Below are 17562 nucleotides of genomic sequence, written 5' to 3'. Positions count from 1 at the left end.
CAAATTTTTGAATAAGTTTAGATTTGTTCGAATTGGTTACGTTTGCCACGAATTATGGCCTTCAAACAGCCAATGAAACCGTACCACGCTGCCCGAATGTTGCTCTGTGGTATTTTGGCCCATTCCCTGCGAAGCGCTTGCTTGAGGTGATCGTGTCGATTCTTTTTTTTTTTTTTGTTATTTTTAGTGTCAGCCTTGCTTTCCGAAATACTCCAGGCAAAATAGTCGAACGGATGGGTATCTGGTGATTTTGGTGAGGAAATGAAGCGAGGAACCTCATTTTGAAACCATTCTTGGGTGGGGGTGCTGAGTCCTGTTGGAATGTCCGAGGTCTGCGGCCAAATTGTTTGCGTGCCCAAGGCTTTAATACAACCTCCATGTAATGATTGTTCCACATTTATTCTGATGCCACGGTCGATTAATACGAGCGGAGAGCGACCATCAGCTGTTGTGGCGGCCCACACCATCACCATGGCCGGCGCTTGAGTTCTGGTGGCCAACCGAATGTGTACATTTTCAGCTGACCTCTTGAGTAAAGTAAACACGATCATTTTGTTTGCTTACAAACTGCGGGACAACGAATGTTTTCTCATCGGAGAAAACCAAATTCGGCAGTTCATCAATTTCGGCCAAGCGAAGCAACTATTTAGCTCTTTTGAGTCTATTTTCTTCCTGTTGAGGTATAAGTTCTTGCACTTTTTGGAATTTCAATGGCTATACCCCGAGCTCATTTTTCAATATTTGCCGAATGGTATATTGCGATATGTTCAGCTCACGAGCCATTTTTCGGCCACTGCGACCCCACAAAGTATATATATTCTTGATCAGCATAAAATTCGATGTCGATTTAGCGATGTCCATCCGTCGGTCCGTCTGTGGAAATCACTCTAGCTTCCGACCGAAATGAAGTAGATTGATAAAATTTTACTCAAATGTATACTATGTCTGCAGGATTTTTGGTGTTGAAAATGGGCCATGTAGGTTCACGTTTTGGTATAGCTCCCATATAACGGTACCTCCAGATATTCGGTGTTTTGATGATTTTAGAGATATTATTCACCGGAACTGTTTAAAATTTGGTATTTGAAGTTCGTAATGGATGCTACAGCCTAAGACAGAAAATTGTCCGTGCAGGTCTTCGTATAGCCCCCATATAAAGCCTCCTCCCGATATTCGGTATTTTGATGATTTTCATTATACACCGGAATAGTTTCAAATTTCGTATTTGAAGTTCGTAATAGATACTACAGCCTAAGACAGAAAATTGTCTGTGCAGGTCCACGTTTTATAACCCCCATGGTACCTCCCTATATTCTATATTCTGATGATTTTAGCTACATTATAAACAGTTCCAGTTTCGCATTTGAATATTGCAAAAGCTTATGACGAAAGTTGCCTATGCAGGTCCACGTCGTCGTATAGACCCTAATATACGGCTACATTCGGTATTTTTAAGATTTTAACAGAATTTTTAACGGATTTTATTTTATTTATTTATTTATTTATTTATTTATTTTTTTTTTTTTTTTGGAAAAGTGCCAAATTTGTACCAAATGGTGGAGGGTATTCAAAGTTCGGCCAGGCCGAGCTTACACCTTTTTTACTTCTTATTTTTTTATTTATTAATTTTTCTTTCGTCATATTCGATCTTGTCCAAGTTGTTTTCTTCCATTTTTGACCTTATAATTTCCTTAAAAAAAAACTTTTCCAATTTGATAATTTAAGGACACATTTTTTTCGATCTCTTCTTTGGTTCCCCTTCCCATACTCCACCCCTACCATATCGAATTTAATTACATCAAAAAGCTCCCATAGGTTTTCCATTACCCACCCTTTTTTTCACAAACAAACAAACAAATTCCATCAATCTGATAAAGAGTTTGAACAATCATTGGACAACTGGTCGGCCACACAGTAAACATGTCGCTGTAGCTACTGCTGCTGCCGATGATGGTGGTGATGGCGGTGGTTACTGCCATTTGAAATGCAGACCACAACAATCATTACAATAATGAAAATAATGACGTTGTTATTGTTTGTTGCTGATGATGATGAGACGAGACTAGACCCTGTTAAAGTGTCATTGACAGTGGTTTTTAATTGTACCCAAATATCTCGTCCATGCACCACACCCCATCCTCCCCGGCCGAAACCACCATTGTCCAAATTCATGTAATCATCACCAACCATGGGAGTAATCGTGTAATGCCCGTAATGAATCAAAACAATTTTTAGACAAATGATTTAAATTTAATACATCACACCCACTCACTCACCCACCCACCCACCAGCCAGCCAGGCGACCACACAGGCGGCTGCTATGAAAATGCGTAGATTTTGTAGATTCACATCGAAATGTGGAAAAAAACAGATGAATTCAACCAAAACGGTAATCAAGAGTACCGCGTGGTAAGCAATATAGGGGAAAAGAGGAAAAACGCACACGGCATCAAATCTGTCTTTGTTTACTTAAAATTAGAAATGGGAGGGGAGTAGCTCCACCATGAAATTCCCTCTTTTTTTAATTATATTGACCACACATTAGCAATTTCTGCTTTTCAAAAAAGTCCAGTAGCCAGACAGTTTTACAACAATTAGTCTATGTATAGTTAGTGTCATTTCAATGGAGAATCCTAGTAACGCATTATCGAATTTAAATGCCACAACAACTGCAATACCTTTTGCGAAACTACAGCAGATGTTAAGAAACTTTGGATGGGTGTTAATATTAACGAGAATGGAACTTTCTGTTAAAGATTGTGACGTCAGGAGATTATTTTCAATGTTAGACGGGTGAGAGAAAATCCATCTATATATTTATAAGAAATTGTCTTGTAGCGACCAGTAGTTCGATTTTCTACCTAATTAACGACCAAAACACGATTAGACAAAATTCCACACATTTTTAGAATTAAATCGAAATTTCAGCAAATTAGAAAAGTAAGCAAATTATAAAAGAAGTAAGTTCGGCCGGGCCGAACTTTGAATACCCTCCACCATTTGAAAATAATTTGGAAATTTTCCAAAAAATTACATTCGCCAGAAATTCTGTCAAAATCTTAAAAATACCGAATATTGTCATTATATTGGGGTCTATACAAAGGCATAGGCAACTTTTGTCATAAGCGATTACAATATTCAACTACGAAACTTGAGAAAAAATCAGGTGAATAATGTAGCTAAAATCACAAAAATACCGAATATAGGGAGCTACTGATATATGGGGCTGGTACTACCCACTTCGAACTCCAAATACGAAATTTGAAACAACTAAAACTCATCAAAATTCCAAATATTGGGATGTAAAATTATATGGAGTCTACACGAAGACGTGGTCCTGCATAAGCAATTTTTTGTCAGAGAATTCGTACGCATTACGAATTCTAGGTACGCAATTTGAAACAACTCATCAAAATACCAAATATCGGGAGGTATCGTTATATTGAGGATAAACCGTTGTATGGGTGCTATACGCTATATTGTGGATCTATATAAAAAATTCTCTTCCAGAGGGTAGAGTACTCAAAAAGAAGTCCTTGTGTAGATTTTCAGACAATTCCATTGGAAAATGTGGTGAAAATCATAAAAATACCGAATATCAGGGAGTTCCGTTGTATGGGGGCTATACGATATCACGGACCGATATAGGTCATCTTCGAACTACCTGCAGACAAAAGACTAGTCTGTGTAAAATTTTATATTCCTATCTTTATTCGTTCGACACTAGCGTGATTACAACAGACAGACGGACGGACGGACAGGGCTAAATCGTCTTAGAATTTTACGCTGATCAAGAATATATATACTTTGTTATGTATAAAAGGGTTATTTCGATGAGTTACAAACGGAATGACGAACTCAATATACCCTCAATACTATGTATGGTGGAGGGTATAAAAAGGACGTTTGGCCGGGTCGAACCCTCCACCCCTATGTATAAAATAAAAGTTAAATAATGTAGTAGAACATGTTAACTTAGAATATCAATCTAATTAGCGAACCCCATCTAATTTCGTTGGAAATCGTGGCAGAATCCTTTAAAATGTCGAAAATAGGGAGGTATCGTTATATGGGGGTTATTCCAATTAGTGGACTTGTAGCGAATATTTTTTTAAGGGAGAACAGAACAAATGTAAAGTTCCAGCTAATTTGGTTTGCAATTTTGGCAGAAAACTTAAAAATACTAAAAATCGGAAGGTACCGTTATATGTGGGCAATTAGTGGTAGCGATTTTTTTTCGCTGTAGCAATGAGATCTTTTAAGAACCCCAAATGTCAAGTTTCAGCCAATTTGATTTAAATTGTGGCAGAAACCTTCAAAATTCATAAAATCTGGAGGTAGCGTGGTAGACCTGTAATTAATATTTTTGATGGAAGAAACAGAAATTGTGGCAGAAATCTTTGAAATATTGATAATCGGGAGGTACCGGGGGCTATACCAATTGGTGGACCTGTAGCGAGAACAGACCTCTCAAGAACGCCAAATGACAAGTTTCAGAAAATTTGGTTTGAATTTGTCGCAGAAACCTTTAAAATACCGATCCTGGTATTTCAGAGTTGCAATATATTGGGAGAATACCTAAACGTGGATCAGTGTAGCCCATTTTCAATAGCAATCAGCCTGCAAAGAATATAAACCATTGTACCAAGCTTAATAGCTCTAGACTAATTAATGCGGAATATATCAACAGACAGATGGGCGAACGGACAGACAAACATCGATAATTCGTCTCATAATATTATTCCGATCATGAATATACATACATTTTCGGGTCTCCAACAGAATATTTCGAGGAGTTGCAAACGGAATGTCAAATTTAATATACCCGCCAAATAGAAGGCACGTGAATCGGCGTTTTGAGAGTTTAGATCACAAAGTAACATAAATATGGAGGAAAGTTCCAATCCAGTTTTTCCATTTTTTTGTTTTTTTTTTTTTTGGTTTTTGAAATTTTCGGATCTAAATTTCTTGAAATATATTGCAGACAAAAACACGAATATAATTATGGTCCAAGCATTCAACCCTCAATCGATCCTTTTTTTAAAAAAAATCGCATTTGTAGAAGTCGTCCAAAATCTAAATCTGATCTTTAGCAAAAATTTTCTACAAAGCATCATTTTAGATGAATGATGCCAAAGAAAACCAGTAAGGAAAAGTCAAAAGTCGGGCGGGGCCGACACTATGATAACATGTAACAAAATAATGCATTTGAAGTAGATCATATCACCTATCAACATTTGCTTTTAGAGCACTTATAATTTGGTTTCAGACAGAACTAATATAGTGAAAACATACCCAACTCTGAATCAATTTTCACAACATTTGAGGGAGACATTTTAATGTTTTATACCAAATAACATTGCTATATAGTGCATTATATCACTTCGGGAAGAATTATATTAGAACAAGTAAGCAAAGGCTATAGGCGTGCGGGGCCGACCATGTGATACGCTACAACACTAAAATATGATAGAAGCAGCCCTACGCCCAACTCCATTTTGGAAGATTTCGATTTTGAAATTATGTCATAGAGCACTGCCCAGATATTACCATTAGTTGTTTGACCAGGGCCATTTGCCCAATATTTACGCACTCCGTCGTGCTGTTAGTTGCTGTGGTCCATTTTACGGCTAAATATAATCCAATGGTCATAAAAAGTGCTTAACTTCTTCTCTGTCCTTAACTCTCTTCTCATGCAAATTTCTGTGTCGATTGATTTCAATTGTGTGATCAGGAATTTTTTCTATTATTTATTGAATACTTCCTTGCAAATGACTTTTTAAACTTATTGTTTAAGAACTATATAAGTTGAACATTTTATTTTATTTTATTTATTTATTTATTTATTTATTTATTTATTTTTTTTTTTTGAAACACATTTCATTTTTAATTTTAGTAATTCTTGCCCAAAAAGATTTTTTAATATTTTCCAAGGACTTCCTGTCCAAAAATCGTTTTGTTTTTAATAATACTTGTCAAAAACTTCAAACTGAAAATAGAGGATGGATTAAAGCAAGTACGCAACGCCTATAAACGTGTGGTACCCTACAACACCATGCTGATCACTTTTTTAAACAATGCTATACAGACCTATTGGTGAATTGGCCCAATATTTAGGCATTCTGATAGATGTTCAAAATATTTCACACAATAGCTGTGGTCCATTTTACTCGCATCTGATATTCTAGGCTTCTGTCCTGTCCTAAATTCTAATCTCATGAGAAATTCCGTGTCGGTTGGTCTTTAATTATGACCTGTAGAGCAACTGGTTTCTGTTTTTGTTCCATTTCATCATCAAAATATGTTGCGATCGTCTTTAAAAACAGAAGACCTCTTTCGGACCATAAACCTGAGTTCGTGTAAAAAAGATATAAGATATGAATGAATCTTCCTATAATATCGTACAATAATAGTATAAATATACAGTATAAATATACAGTATAAATATACAGTATAAATATACAGTATAAATATATGGGTAAAAAAAAAACTCATATCGAAGTGGGAAGGGTCTGGAACATCAAATTTTTATACCCTACAACACTATGTGTTGGGGGTATTATAAGTTTGATTGGGCCAGAATTTATGTAACACCACGAAATATTGGTTTCCCACATAGGAAAGTATATATGGATCTTCCTAGCTCGCCGAGCTGAGTCGATCTAGCTATGTATGTCCGTCCGTCCGTCTGTCCGTCTGTCCATGTTAATTTGTAATCACTCTACAGGTCGCAATTATGGCCCGATCTTCACGAAATTTAGAATGTAGGTGGGGCTTGGACCAGAATAGAACCCTATTTCTTTTGGAGATGATCGCCAAATGTTTAGGGGTTGAAATGGACCAAATACTGAAAAAATGTCGGATTTTGCAGTAGCTATACAGGTCGCAATTATAGATCAATCGACGCGGAATTTCGCATGTAGCTAGAGTTTAGGGCGGGGAAGAAGCCTACCAATTTGGGTGGTCATCGGATAATATTTAGCGGGTAAAATAGACCATAACTTTTGTGTTGAAAAAATTCAAAATTATTATTGAATCGTGAATATTTTAAATCCCTGCGAAATCACAAAGCCATGACAAGGTTACTTCTGACCTTTACAATGATGTTAACATCCAACAAATCGGATATATAGCAAAATATGTGCGATATATATGTTTATCAAAGAAGATATGCTTGAAAGATCTCTTGTATGTCGAGAACGGCTGAACTGATTTCGACAGTTCTCATTAATTCAGAATGGCCTCTTGGCAGGAAAGAAAAAACGTCAAAAAATCGCATAAAAATATCTCTCTAAAGATGAAAATATTGATTTTGTAAAATTTTCTCATATTTTTTCAATTTTGTTATATTTTTGGCATATTTTCATTTTGAATTAAACATTTGGTAATATTTCTACAGCTAACAAAACTAAGTAGTTAGGATATCAGGATATCATATACAGATCGCATTTATGGCCCGATCCTTACGAAATTTTGCATGGGGATAAGATGAGGGTCAGAATAGAAGCCTACTCTTTTTGGAGATGATCGCCATATATTTTGGGGTTGAAATGGACCAAAAAACGACAAAATTGTCAGCAGGTCGTAATTATCGCCCGATCCTCATGCACTTTTGAATGGGGGTTACCGGACATTGCAAAAGCCAAGCAGTTTTGGATGACCATCCAAAAAAATTCAATGTGTGAAATAGTTTGCCAACTTTTGTAGACAAAATACGAAAATGTCCATTCCAGTGACTTTTTGGAGAATTCACAAATACAGGAAAGATGTACTTCTGACTATTTCGTTAACGCTGATTTCGATGAAGAATATAGTCAAATGTCTGTATCTCATATAGATGCGTTTCAGTCAAAAACCAGTAATAAATGTTAATCTTTTGCCACTTCTGAGAGATTATAGGTCTTTGGGAAATATTGGTTCCAGATCTAGGAAGACCATTTACGTGCAACATCTACCAATAAATTGGAAATGAGCAAATTAGTTTAAGTTGCTATTATTTGAAAATTAGAAAATTAGAGTATGTCGCCTATATAAACTGTATCGTTTATTATCGTGTTGTAGGGTATTCAACGGTCGGCCCCGCTCGACTTTAGCCTTTGCTTACTTGTTTCGTATTCATTTAATTATTTTCTCCAAACTGTCCTTTCCTTCTCAAAAAAAAAAAAAAAAAAAAAAAAAAAGCAGAAAGAGTAAAAACAAGTAAAAAAGCAGTAAGTTCGGCCGGGCCGAACTTTGAATACCCTCCACCATTTGGAACAAATTAGAAAATTTTCAAAAAAATAAAATCAATTAAAAATTCTGTTAAAATCTTTAAAATACCTAATATCGGAAGGTGCCGATATATGGGGGGATATACGATATTGTGGGCCTATAAAGACAAATATATGTCTGCGTGTAAAGTACTCACAAGGAACTCCTTGTGTGGATTTTCAGATAATTCCATTGGAAAAAGTGGCTAAAATCATCGAAATACCGAATATAGGGGAGTACCGTTATATGGGGGATATACGATATTGTGGAACTATATAGACAATTCCGTTTCAGGGGTAAAATGCTCACAAAGAACTCCGTGTGTGGATTTTCAGACAATACGATTGGAAAATGTGGCTAAAAACATCAAAATACCGAATATCGGCGGTACCGTTATATCGTGGACTTATATAGATAATTCTCTGCCGAGGTATAAAGTACCCACAAGGAACTCCTTGTGTGGATTTTCAGACAATTCCATTGAAAAATGTGGATAAAATCATCAAAATACCGGATATCGGGGGTTCCGTTATATGGGGGCTATACGATATCGTGGACCGATATAGCCCATCTTCGAACTTGACCTGCCTGCAGACAAAAGAGCGATCTGTGCAAAATTTTAGCTTTCTATCTTAATTCGTTTAGACTGTAGCGTGATTACAACAGACGGACAGACGGACGGACAGGGCTAAATCGTCTTAGAATTTTACGCTGATCAAGAATATATATACTTTGTTGGGTCTAAAATGATTATTTCGATGAGTTACAAACGGAATGACGAACTTAATATACCCTCCATACTTTTTTGGTGGAGGGTATAAAAAACTACACAACTACGTAATTATAAGGTATTTTATAATTAACCTCCCACTACATAACCTTTATAACCGTGTGCGTGTGTGTGTGCCACATAAGATGACCCAAATAAATTATATTCTTATGACCTCACATCTCTCGATGTGGAATTTCACAAGAAGCAGCCTTCCCCCGTTCGGTACAAAGAAAAAATAAGCAATCTATCTAATTAAAAGATAACATAAAATTATACGAATCCAGTACTGGTCAGTGCCTATGTGTGGCTGTGAACCAAAGCAATCAACCCATCCGCCATAACGGGTGGGTGTGAAATATATATCTATCAAATAAATTATTGTCCAAAACAGAATTCACGGTCAAATCTTAAATAACAGCAGCAACAAATTATGTGCAAAATTGAACCTAGTCATGGTCAGCGTTCAGTATCCGCATATTCAGAGAATTAGTTTTCCGACTGTCTATGCAACTATGACGTTTTTTTTTTTTGTTTTTCAAATACTTTGTAAATAAAATTAAATTATAATTTGCAAAACAACAAAACACACTCACACTCAATCCACCTAGGGAAGTACTAAAAACCTACCACCTACCTATCTATCCCCACAAAATGGCAACATAAAAATTACCGGATAAATCAAGTTATGTTCGTGTAATTTGTTTTATTATGTTGATAAATGTGTTTTTTATTGCTGCCACATGGGGTGGCCGACGGTGGTAAGGGGGGCATAGGGAACCCACAGCCCACACATGATGCTGCAACATACCTGTGGTGATGAATGACACAAGGTAACCACGAAATTTGCGCCATCAGGGTGTCTGTCACATGTTGCAGTTTTATGAGATAGTTGATATTATGATTTTGGGCGAGCAAAAAAAAAACACTTAAGCGATACTTTTCGCAGCGAAGGATAAGTGCATTTACCGAGACATAAATCATAATGGCAATGATTGAAAAAATTCTTAACTAGAGTCCAAAGTAAGTAACACATTTTAAGTGCATGGTGGATATTTTATTATAATTGCGGGATAGTAAAAAAGGGGAAAGCAATATAACTGGTAGGGTATTTTTAAAATATCGGTGGTACGATGGTGATATGATGAAGCAAAAAAAAAAAAAAAAAAACAAGTAAAAAAGCTGTAAGGTCTGAATTTTGAATGAAATTTGGAATTTGGCAATTTTCAAAAAAAAAAAATCCATTAAAAATTCTGATAAAATCTTAAAAATACCGAATGTCGCCGTTATATTAGGGTCTATACGACGACGCGGACCTGCAATGGCAACTTTTGTCATGAGCCACTATAAATGCGAAACTTGACAAAAATCGGTGAATAATGTAGCTAAAATCATCGAAATACCGAATATAGGGAGGTACCATGGGGGTTATAAAACGTGGATCTGCACAGATAATTTTTTGGCATAGCCTGTAGTATACATTACGAATTTCAAATACCAAATTTGAAACAATTTCGGTAAATAATGTCGCTAAAATCATCAAAATACCGAAAATAGGGAGGTACCATTATATGGGGCTATACGAAGACGTGGACCTGCACAGACAATTTTCTGTCATAGGCTGTAGCATCCCTTACGAACATCAAATACCAAATTTGCAACAATTCTGGTGAATAATGTCCTTAAAATCCTCAAAATACCGAATATCGGGAGAGACCATTATAAAAGGGCTATACGAAAACGTGGATCTGCCCAGACAATTTTCTGTCTTAGGCTGTAGTATCCATTACGAACTTCGAATAACAAATTTGAAACAATTTCGGTGAATAATCTCTCTAAAATCCTCAAAATACCGAATATTGAAGGGTATCGTTATATGGGGGCTATACGAAGACGTGGACCTGCACAAACAATTTTCTGTCTTAGGCTGTAGTATTCATATCAAACTTCAAATACCAAATTTGAAACAATTCCGGTAAATAATGTCGCTAAAATCATTAAAATACCGAATATCGGGAGGTACCGTTATATGGGGGCAATACGAAGTAGTAAACTTGCACAGACAATTTTCTGCCATAGGTTGTAGTATCTATTACGAACTTCAAATACCAAATTTAAAACAATTCCGGTAAATAATGTCGCTAAAATCAACAAAGAACCGAATATCGGGAGGTACAGTTATATGGGGGCTTTGCGAAGGCGTGAACCTGCACAGACAATTTTCTGTCTTAGGCTGTAGTAACCATTGCGAACTTCAAATACCAAATTTGAAACAATTCCGGTGAATAATGCCGATAAAATCATAAAAACATGGAATATCGGGAGGTGGTACAATATGGGGGCTGTACGAAGACGTGAACCTGCACGGACCGTTTTCTGTCGTAGGCTGTAGAATCCATTGCGAACTTCAAATACCAAATTTAAAACATCTCCGCTTAATAATGTCGCTTAAATCACCAAAATACCGAAAATAGGGAGGTACTATTATATGGGGGCTATACGAAGACGTAAACCTTCACAGGCAATTTTCTGTCATAGGCTGTAGTAACCATTACGAACTCCAAATACCAAATTTTAAATAATTCCGTTGAATAATGTCGATAAAACTCGTGAAAACATCGAATATCGGAAGGTGGTACTATATGGGGGCAATACGGAGGCATGGACCACAGACAATTTTCTGTCATAGGCTGAAGTATCCATTACGAACTTCAAATACCAAATTTGAAACCATTTCGGTGAATAATGTCGCTAAAATCATCATCATCATACCGAATATCGGGAGGTACCATTATATGGGGGCTTTACCAAAACGTGGACCTACATGGCCCATTTGCAATACCAAAAGTCCTGCAGACATAATATATATTTAAGTAAAATTTTATCAACCTACTTCATTTCGTTCAGATGCAAGAGTGATGTCCACAGACGGATAGACGGACAGACAGACGGACCTCGCTAAATCGACATAGAATTTTATACTGATCAAGAATGTGTATACTTTGTGGGATCTAAAATGTATATTTCGAGTTGTTACAAACGGAATGACAAACTTAATATACCCTCCATACTATGGTGGAGGGTATGAAAAGAACAAACAAATGTACCGGCGTCTTGAAAGTTGACATCGAAAAATTATCTGACCATTTTCTGGTCATTTTTGAATAAGGCCAAAGACTCTCTCAATAAATGGTAATTAAAAGTATATTTATATAGGACCTGTACCGAATCGGGAACCTATATCGATATTTTTTTGGAGACTGATAGGTTTCCCCCTTTATCTAGGTTATGTAACGATGTAAATTTTTTAAAACGCCAATACACATGTCCTCTATTTTTATCCCTTCTTTCAAATTCTTCCATTAACCTTAAAAATTTCCTTCATTTGTTCCAGGATAAACGAATCTTTACATGGTTCGAAGGAGAAACCTCATCGAATGACCTCTACAGTGGACGATTGCATCTGATAACCAATAATGAGGAATACGGCAAGGCCAGTGCAAATTTGACATCCATTCGGGAATCGGATCAGGGTTGGTATCACTGCCAAATTGTATTTCCCAATCGTACGCCGAGTATACGGAACAATGGAACCTGGTATCACCTGTCAGTGCAAGGTATACGAATTTCGAACGCATTTATATATTTGCAAAAAGCACACGCCTGGAAAAATGTCATGGAAATATAAGAAAGAAAAAGAACATGGTATTAAATCTCTCATATCCAATCCTCCAGGAAAATCCTCTTTATCGATTGCCTGTTTCTAATAAACGCCATAAGCTACAATTCTTGTCACATGAGTTCATTACAATCGGCAGAATCTGTATTATGTCACTTCTTATGTTTCCATGACTGCGAGTGTGAGTCTGCATATAAGAGTATGTGTAGGAGTGCAATTGTCGCCATAGACCATCCTACAACAATAAGTGTCCTAATGAACTTTGTTTTCTTCGCATGTTTGCCCCGTACACAATGAATGACCAATGATTTGACCGCCCTTCTGCCAATCGCACCGATACCAACCAACGTCCAGGTGGTTCCCTAATAAAAATACCCCCAGTGAATCAAACAATTATGGAAGGACAAACAGCGTTCTTCCATTGTGTCATGAAATATCCCAACTCATCGGAGACTTCATGGTACAAAGATGGCGTTATCTTGCAAGAGATACCTGACCTTATGCGCCGCTCCCGCCTAAGTCCCCAGGGTAGCCTGAGCATTGATCCGACAATGATGAGTGATAATGGCGAATATGAATGTTCGGTACGCAGCAGTGAGGATGAGATACAAACGGCGAAAGCCTATCTTAACATACAATGTAAGTACATAGAAGATGTAGTTTGGTGTTGGAGGCATGATTCATTCGTCTGAAATGGGCGTGATTTTTATAGAGGTGTGAGGAGGAAAGGAGAAGGAACTTAGGCAATGAAATAGAGAAAATCTTAAAAAAACATAAGGGACTGAGCTGAAACTGCGTTATGAAAACCACATAGGAGCTCATGCAAACCTCATTGAACCCTGTTCACTATTTGGAGCCAATACGGTGAAAATGAACCACATTGGACTGGGGGAACTAAAGTGGGAAAGTGAAACTATTGTGAATCAGATGAATTTTAAAGAGCCAGAAAACTCGTGCGAGTCCGGAAAACGATAATGAGATAGATTAAATAACTTAAATCACATAGTAGCTCATGTAGTCTCTATTGAACCCAGTTCACTAAAGTGAACTAGGAAAACACTTGAGGAATTACATTGAGAATGGAGAACTATAAAGATCCAATGAACTCAAGAGGATCAGGAAAACTACAATGAGGCTAGGTTTTCCAGAAGAACTATTTTGAGCCAAATATAGTGAAAAGGAACTACAATGAACTAGGGGAACTAAAAATGAACATTGGAACTACTGTGAGTTAAATGAAATGTAATAAGCCAGAGGAATCGTGCGAGCTCCGAGAACTAAAGTGAGATACATAATAGCTCTTATAATCTATATTGAACCCGTACACTATAGTGAATTAGAAAATGATATAATTAATTATAGTGAGCAAGGAGAACTATAATGAACCAAGGGAACTTATGAAGAACTGGAAAACTACAATGAGCCTAGGAAACTACTTTGAGTCAGGGGAAATAATTTGAATTGTGCAACTCCAACAATTCCAGCTTATGGAACAAAAGTAACCCTATAGAACTCATGTGAGTGAGAGAAATTTAAGTGAACCATTTGAACTATAGTGAAACAGTGACATTTTTGTGAATCAGGAGGACTGCCATGAATATGGGGAAAATAGTAAACCTTCGATACGTTTGTGAGTCAATGTGCAGCAGGCAAACTATTGTAAACTAGAGGAACTATTTGGAATGAGAACCTATATTGAACAATATCAACTATTCTGACCCAGAAACACTAGAGTGAACGTGAGGCACAACAGTTGACCAGATCAACTAAAGGAAAATCATAGGGAGCCCTACAAAACAAAATTAAACCATTGGGATTATACTGAACAAAGTGTGAACGAGAGGAACAAAAGTGAGCCAGGTGATCTTGAGAAGATCAGAGAAACCACAATGAGCCTAGGAAACCATATAATAAACCATGCCAACAATTCTAGCAAAGGAAACAAAAGTAATCCAAGTGAACTGCTGTGCATGAGGGAAATTTAAGTGAACCAGTTGAGCTATGGTAACCCAGTGATTATGGGAATATAAGTGAACCCTGGAGAATTTTGTGAGTCTAATGAACCAATGTGAACCTGGTGAACTATTGTTAGCTAGAGGAACTATTTTGCTACAAGGGCACTAGAAAACAATAGCTGACTAGATGAACTAAAGGAAAATCACAGTGAACTCTGGAAGCTAAACTAAACCATTAGGAATATAGTGATCCAAATGTGAACCAGGGGAACTAAAATGAGCCAGTTGAGCTATATTGCGCTAAGGGAAATATAAACTAGCCAGAAGAATTTTATGGGCCATATTAGTAGTAAACCAGGGGGAATGTAATGAATCTGGCAAACAGGAGTGTGTCTTGGAAATTATTGTGAATCAAGAGAACTAATTTGAACAAGAGGAACTAAGAAACACCAGAGGAACTAGAGTCTGATCCAAGGAAACTATGGTGAAACTGAGAATAAACCAGAACGACTTTAATGAGTCAGGGGAAGAATACTGAGTCTGAGAAACTATTGTGAGTCAGGTGTGCCATGAAAATAATTGTGAGTCAAGTGAACTAATTTGAATAATGGGAACTAAAGTACATCAGAGGAACACTAATGAACACTAATGAACCAGAGGAACTAAAGCTTGACCCAGGAATACTATGATAAACATGAGAATAAACCAGGACGACTATAATGAGTCAGTAGAAGAATAATAAGACTGGGAGATTATTGTTAGTCATGTGAACAAATGTTAACCAGGGGAAATATAGTTAACAAAAAAAGCTATAGGAAATATTGTAAACCAAAGTAACCATATTGAACCAGGCAAACTATTCTAACCAAGGTATTAAAGTGAACCTTAGGGACAATAGGCAATTATATAAATTGAAATTTGTCAGGAAGCAGAGGAACTACAGCAAGCGAGAAAAATTTAATTGAACTTAATTTGAGCAAGGGGAACTAAGGTACGCCAGAGGAACTATGGTGAAACAGAGGAACTTGTGTTTTATCCAGAAATACTATGGTGAACCTGAGAATAAACCAGGACGACTCGAATGGGTCATTCTGGAAAACTTTTAGGAGTGAGGCAAACTAATGTGAACCAGGTGAACTATAGTAAACTAGAGAAGACATAGGAAATATAGTGAGCCATAGAAAATATGGTGAAACAGTGGAACTGTAGTAAACCCAGGGCTATGTAATAAGCCTGGTGACCTAATATGAACCTATGGAAACTAGTAAACTAAGGGATAAATAGTGCCAGAGACATATTATGAGTCAGATGATAAAAAGTAAAATGAAGTAAGACTATGTATACATTGTAAGCACATTGAACTAATGTGAAGCAGGAGAAACATAATGAACCAGCAGGTACTGAACCTGGCAAATTACAAAAAAGGAGGAGTCAAGTGAATAGGAGTGCGCATAAAAATTATTTTGAGTCAAGTGAACTAAAAATTCGCCAGAGAAACTAAATTAAATCAGAAGAACTATAGTCTGATCCAGCATTATTATGGTGAGCCTCAGAACGAACCGGCACGACCTTAAGACTCTCCCAAATTTTCGAACTAATTTGGACCATGGGTAACTAGATGAACTATAGTAAACTACAGCAAATTTAGAGATTCAAAGGAACTGCAATGAAACCGACAATCTTTTCTGACCCAGGGTTCTCAAAGAACAATAGTAGACTAGATGAAATAAAGTCAAGAAGGCAATAAAGTCAGGAACATTATTTAACCATTCGAAGCCGATTTAAACCAGTAAAGGTGAAGCACACCAGAAGACCCTTACTAAGCCATTTACCACAGGGGAACTATAGTAAGCCACAAGAACTATAGCTACAGGACCCTCAATATGCCAGCAGATTTTTATTGGGTAAAGTGAAATATAATGAGTAAGGGAATCTAGCTAAACAGTGGAACTGTACCAGAAAAACTTTTTTGACCCACGACTGAAGCTAGAATCTTGAAAGATTGGGTGAGGATCACTCTTGGTCCAAAGGTGTCGAATAACGCAAGATGTTGGGAATTCATACTAGAACGGCACAAAAGGTACTAAATATGGCACCCTTTGTATATGTCGAACCACCTAAAGCTCTTATTTTGGAAAAGGTTTTTTGGAAATTCGCACTATAAGTGTGCGAAAAGTACTAAAATGTACTACATTTGGTACCATGCCGTATCATGTAAACGGCTAAAGCTAAAAACTGGAATAAGAATCAAGGTTGAGGAGTAGGGTCGATATAAGGAGGTAGTTTTGAATGTTATTAAATTTGCAAAAATTCGAATTTGGAGGATGGAGCTGGAATCCTGAAACTTGAAATTAACATTTCTGGTTGAGTGTGAGATTGGGGTATGGTACTAGTACTAAACACTAAGTACTAAACTTGGTACAATTTCGATTTGGGTGAATCGATATAGCTGGAATGCTGAAATTTGGAAATAAGATTGCTATTGCATTGTAGAATTGCGGTATGTTGGTAATTTTTAAAATTCGTACTAATGTGTACTAAAAGGTACTGAATTCGGTACAATTTAAATTCTGGGAGAACCGATAGAGTGGGAAATTTGGAAATAAGATTTCGATTGTATTGTATGACGTAGGTAGTTAAAGAAATTTGCAGTTATATGTACTAAGTAGTACTAAATTTGATACAATATAAATTTAGGGAGAACCGATACAGTTGGAATCCTGCAATCTGGAAAAAAGATTTCTAGTGGATTGTATGATATAGGTAGTTAAAAAAATTTTTTTGTGTGTACAATTGGTCCTAAACCAATAAAGCTGATATCCTGAAATTAGGAAATAGAATTATTGTCGAAGTGTAAGATTGGGGTATGGATGTAGTTTGGTAAATGATTACTTATATGTACTTAATTT

At 36.6% G+C, this 17562-nt stretch overlaps 1 protein-coding gene across 2 annotated transcripts in view; it reads left to right on the top strand.

The window, feature by feature from the left end:
• LOC101900777 (protein borderless) overlaps positions 1-17562 on the top strand; it is a 97908-nt gene that overhangs the window by 46186 nt on the left and 34160 nt on the right. For both annotated transcript variants that reach the window (XM_005178222.4, XM_005178220.4), the window contains exons 3-4: positions 12414-12636; positions 13053-13337. In XM_005178222.4, the coding sequence (XP_005178279.1) occupies positions 12414-12636; positions 13053-13337 (508 nt within the window). The remainder of the gene's footprint in view (positions 1-12413; positions 12637-13052; positions 13338-17562) is intronic.

The sequence above is a fragment of the Musca domestica genome, unplaced genomic scaffold (genome assembly GCF_030504385.1).
Source record: "Musca domestica strain aabys unplaced genomic scaffold, Musca_domestica.polishedcontigs.V.1.1 3, whole genome shotgun sequence".
Taxonomy (NCBI): domain Eukaryota; kingdom Metazoa; phylum Arthropoda; class Insecta; order Diptera; family Muscidae; genus Musca; species Musca domestica.
The sequence above is the reverse complement of the archived record's forward strand: the minus strand, read 5'-3'. Positions and strand labels throughout refer to the sequence as shown.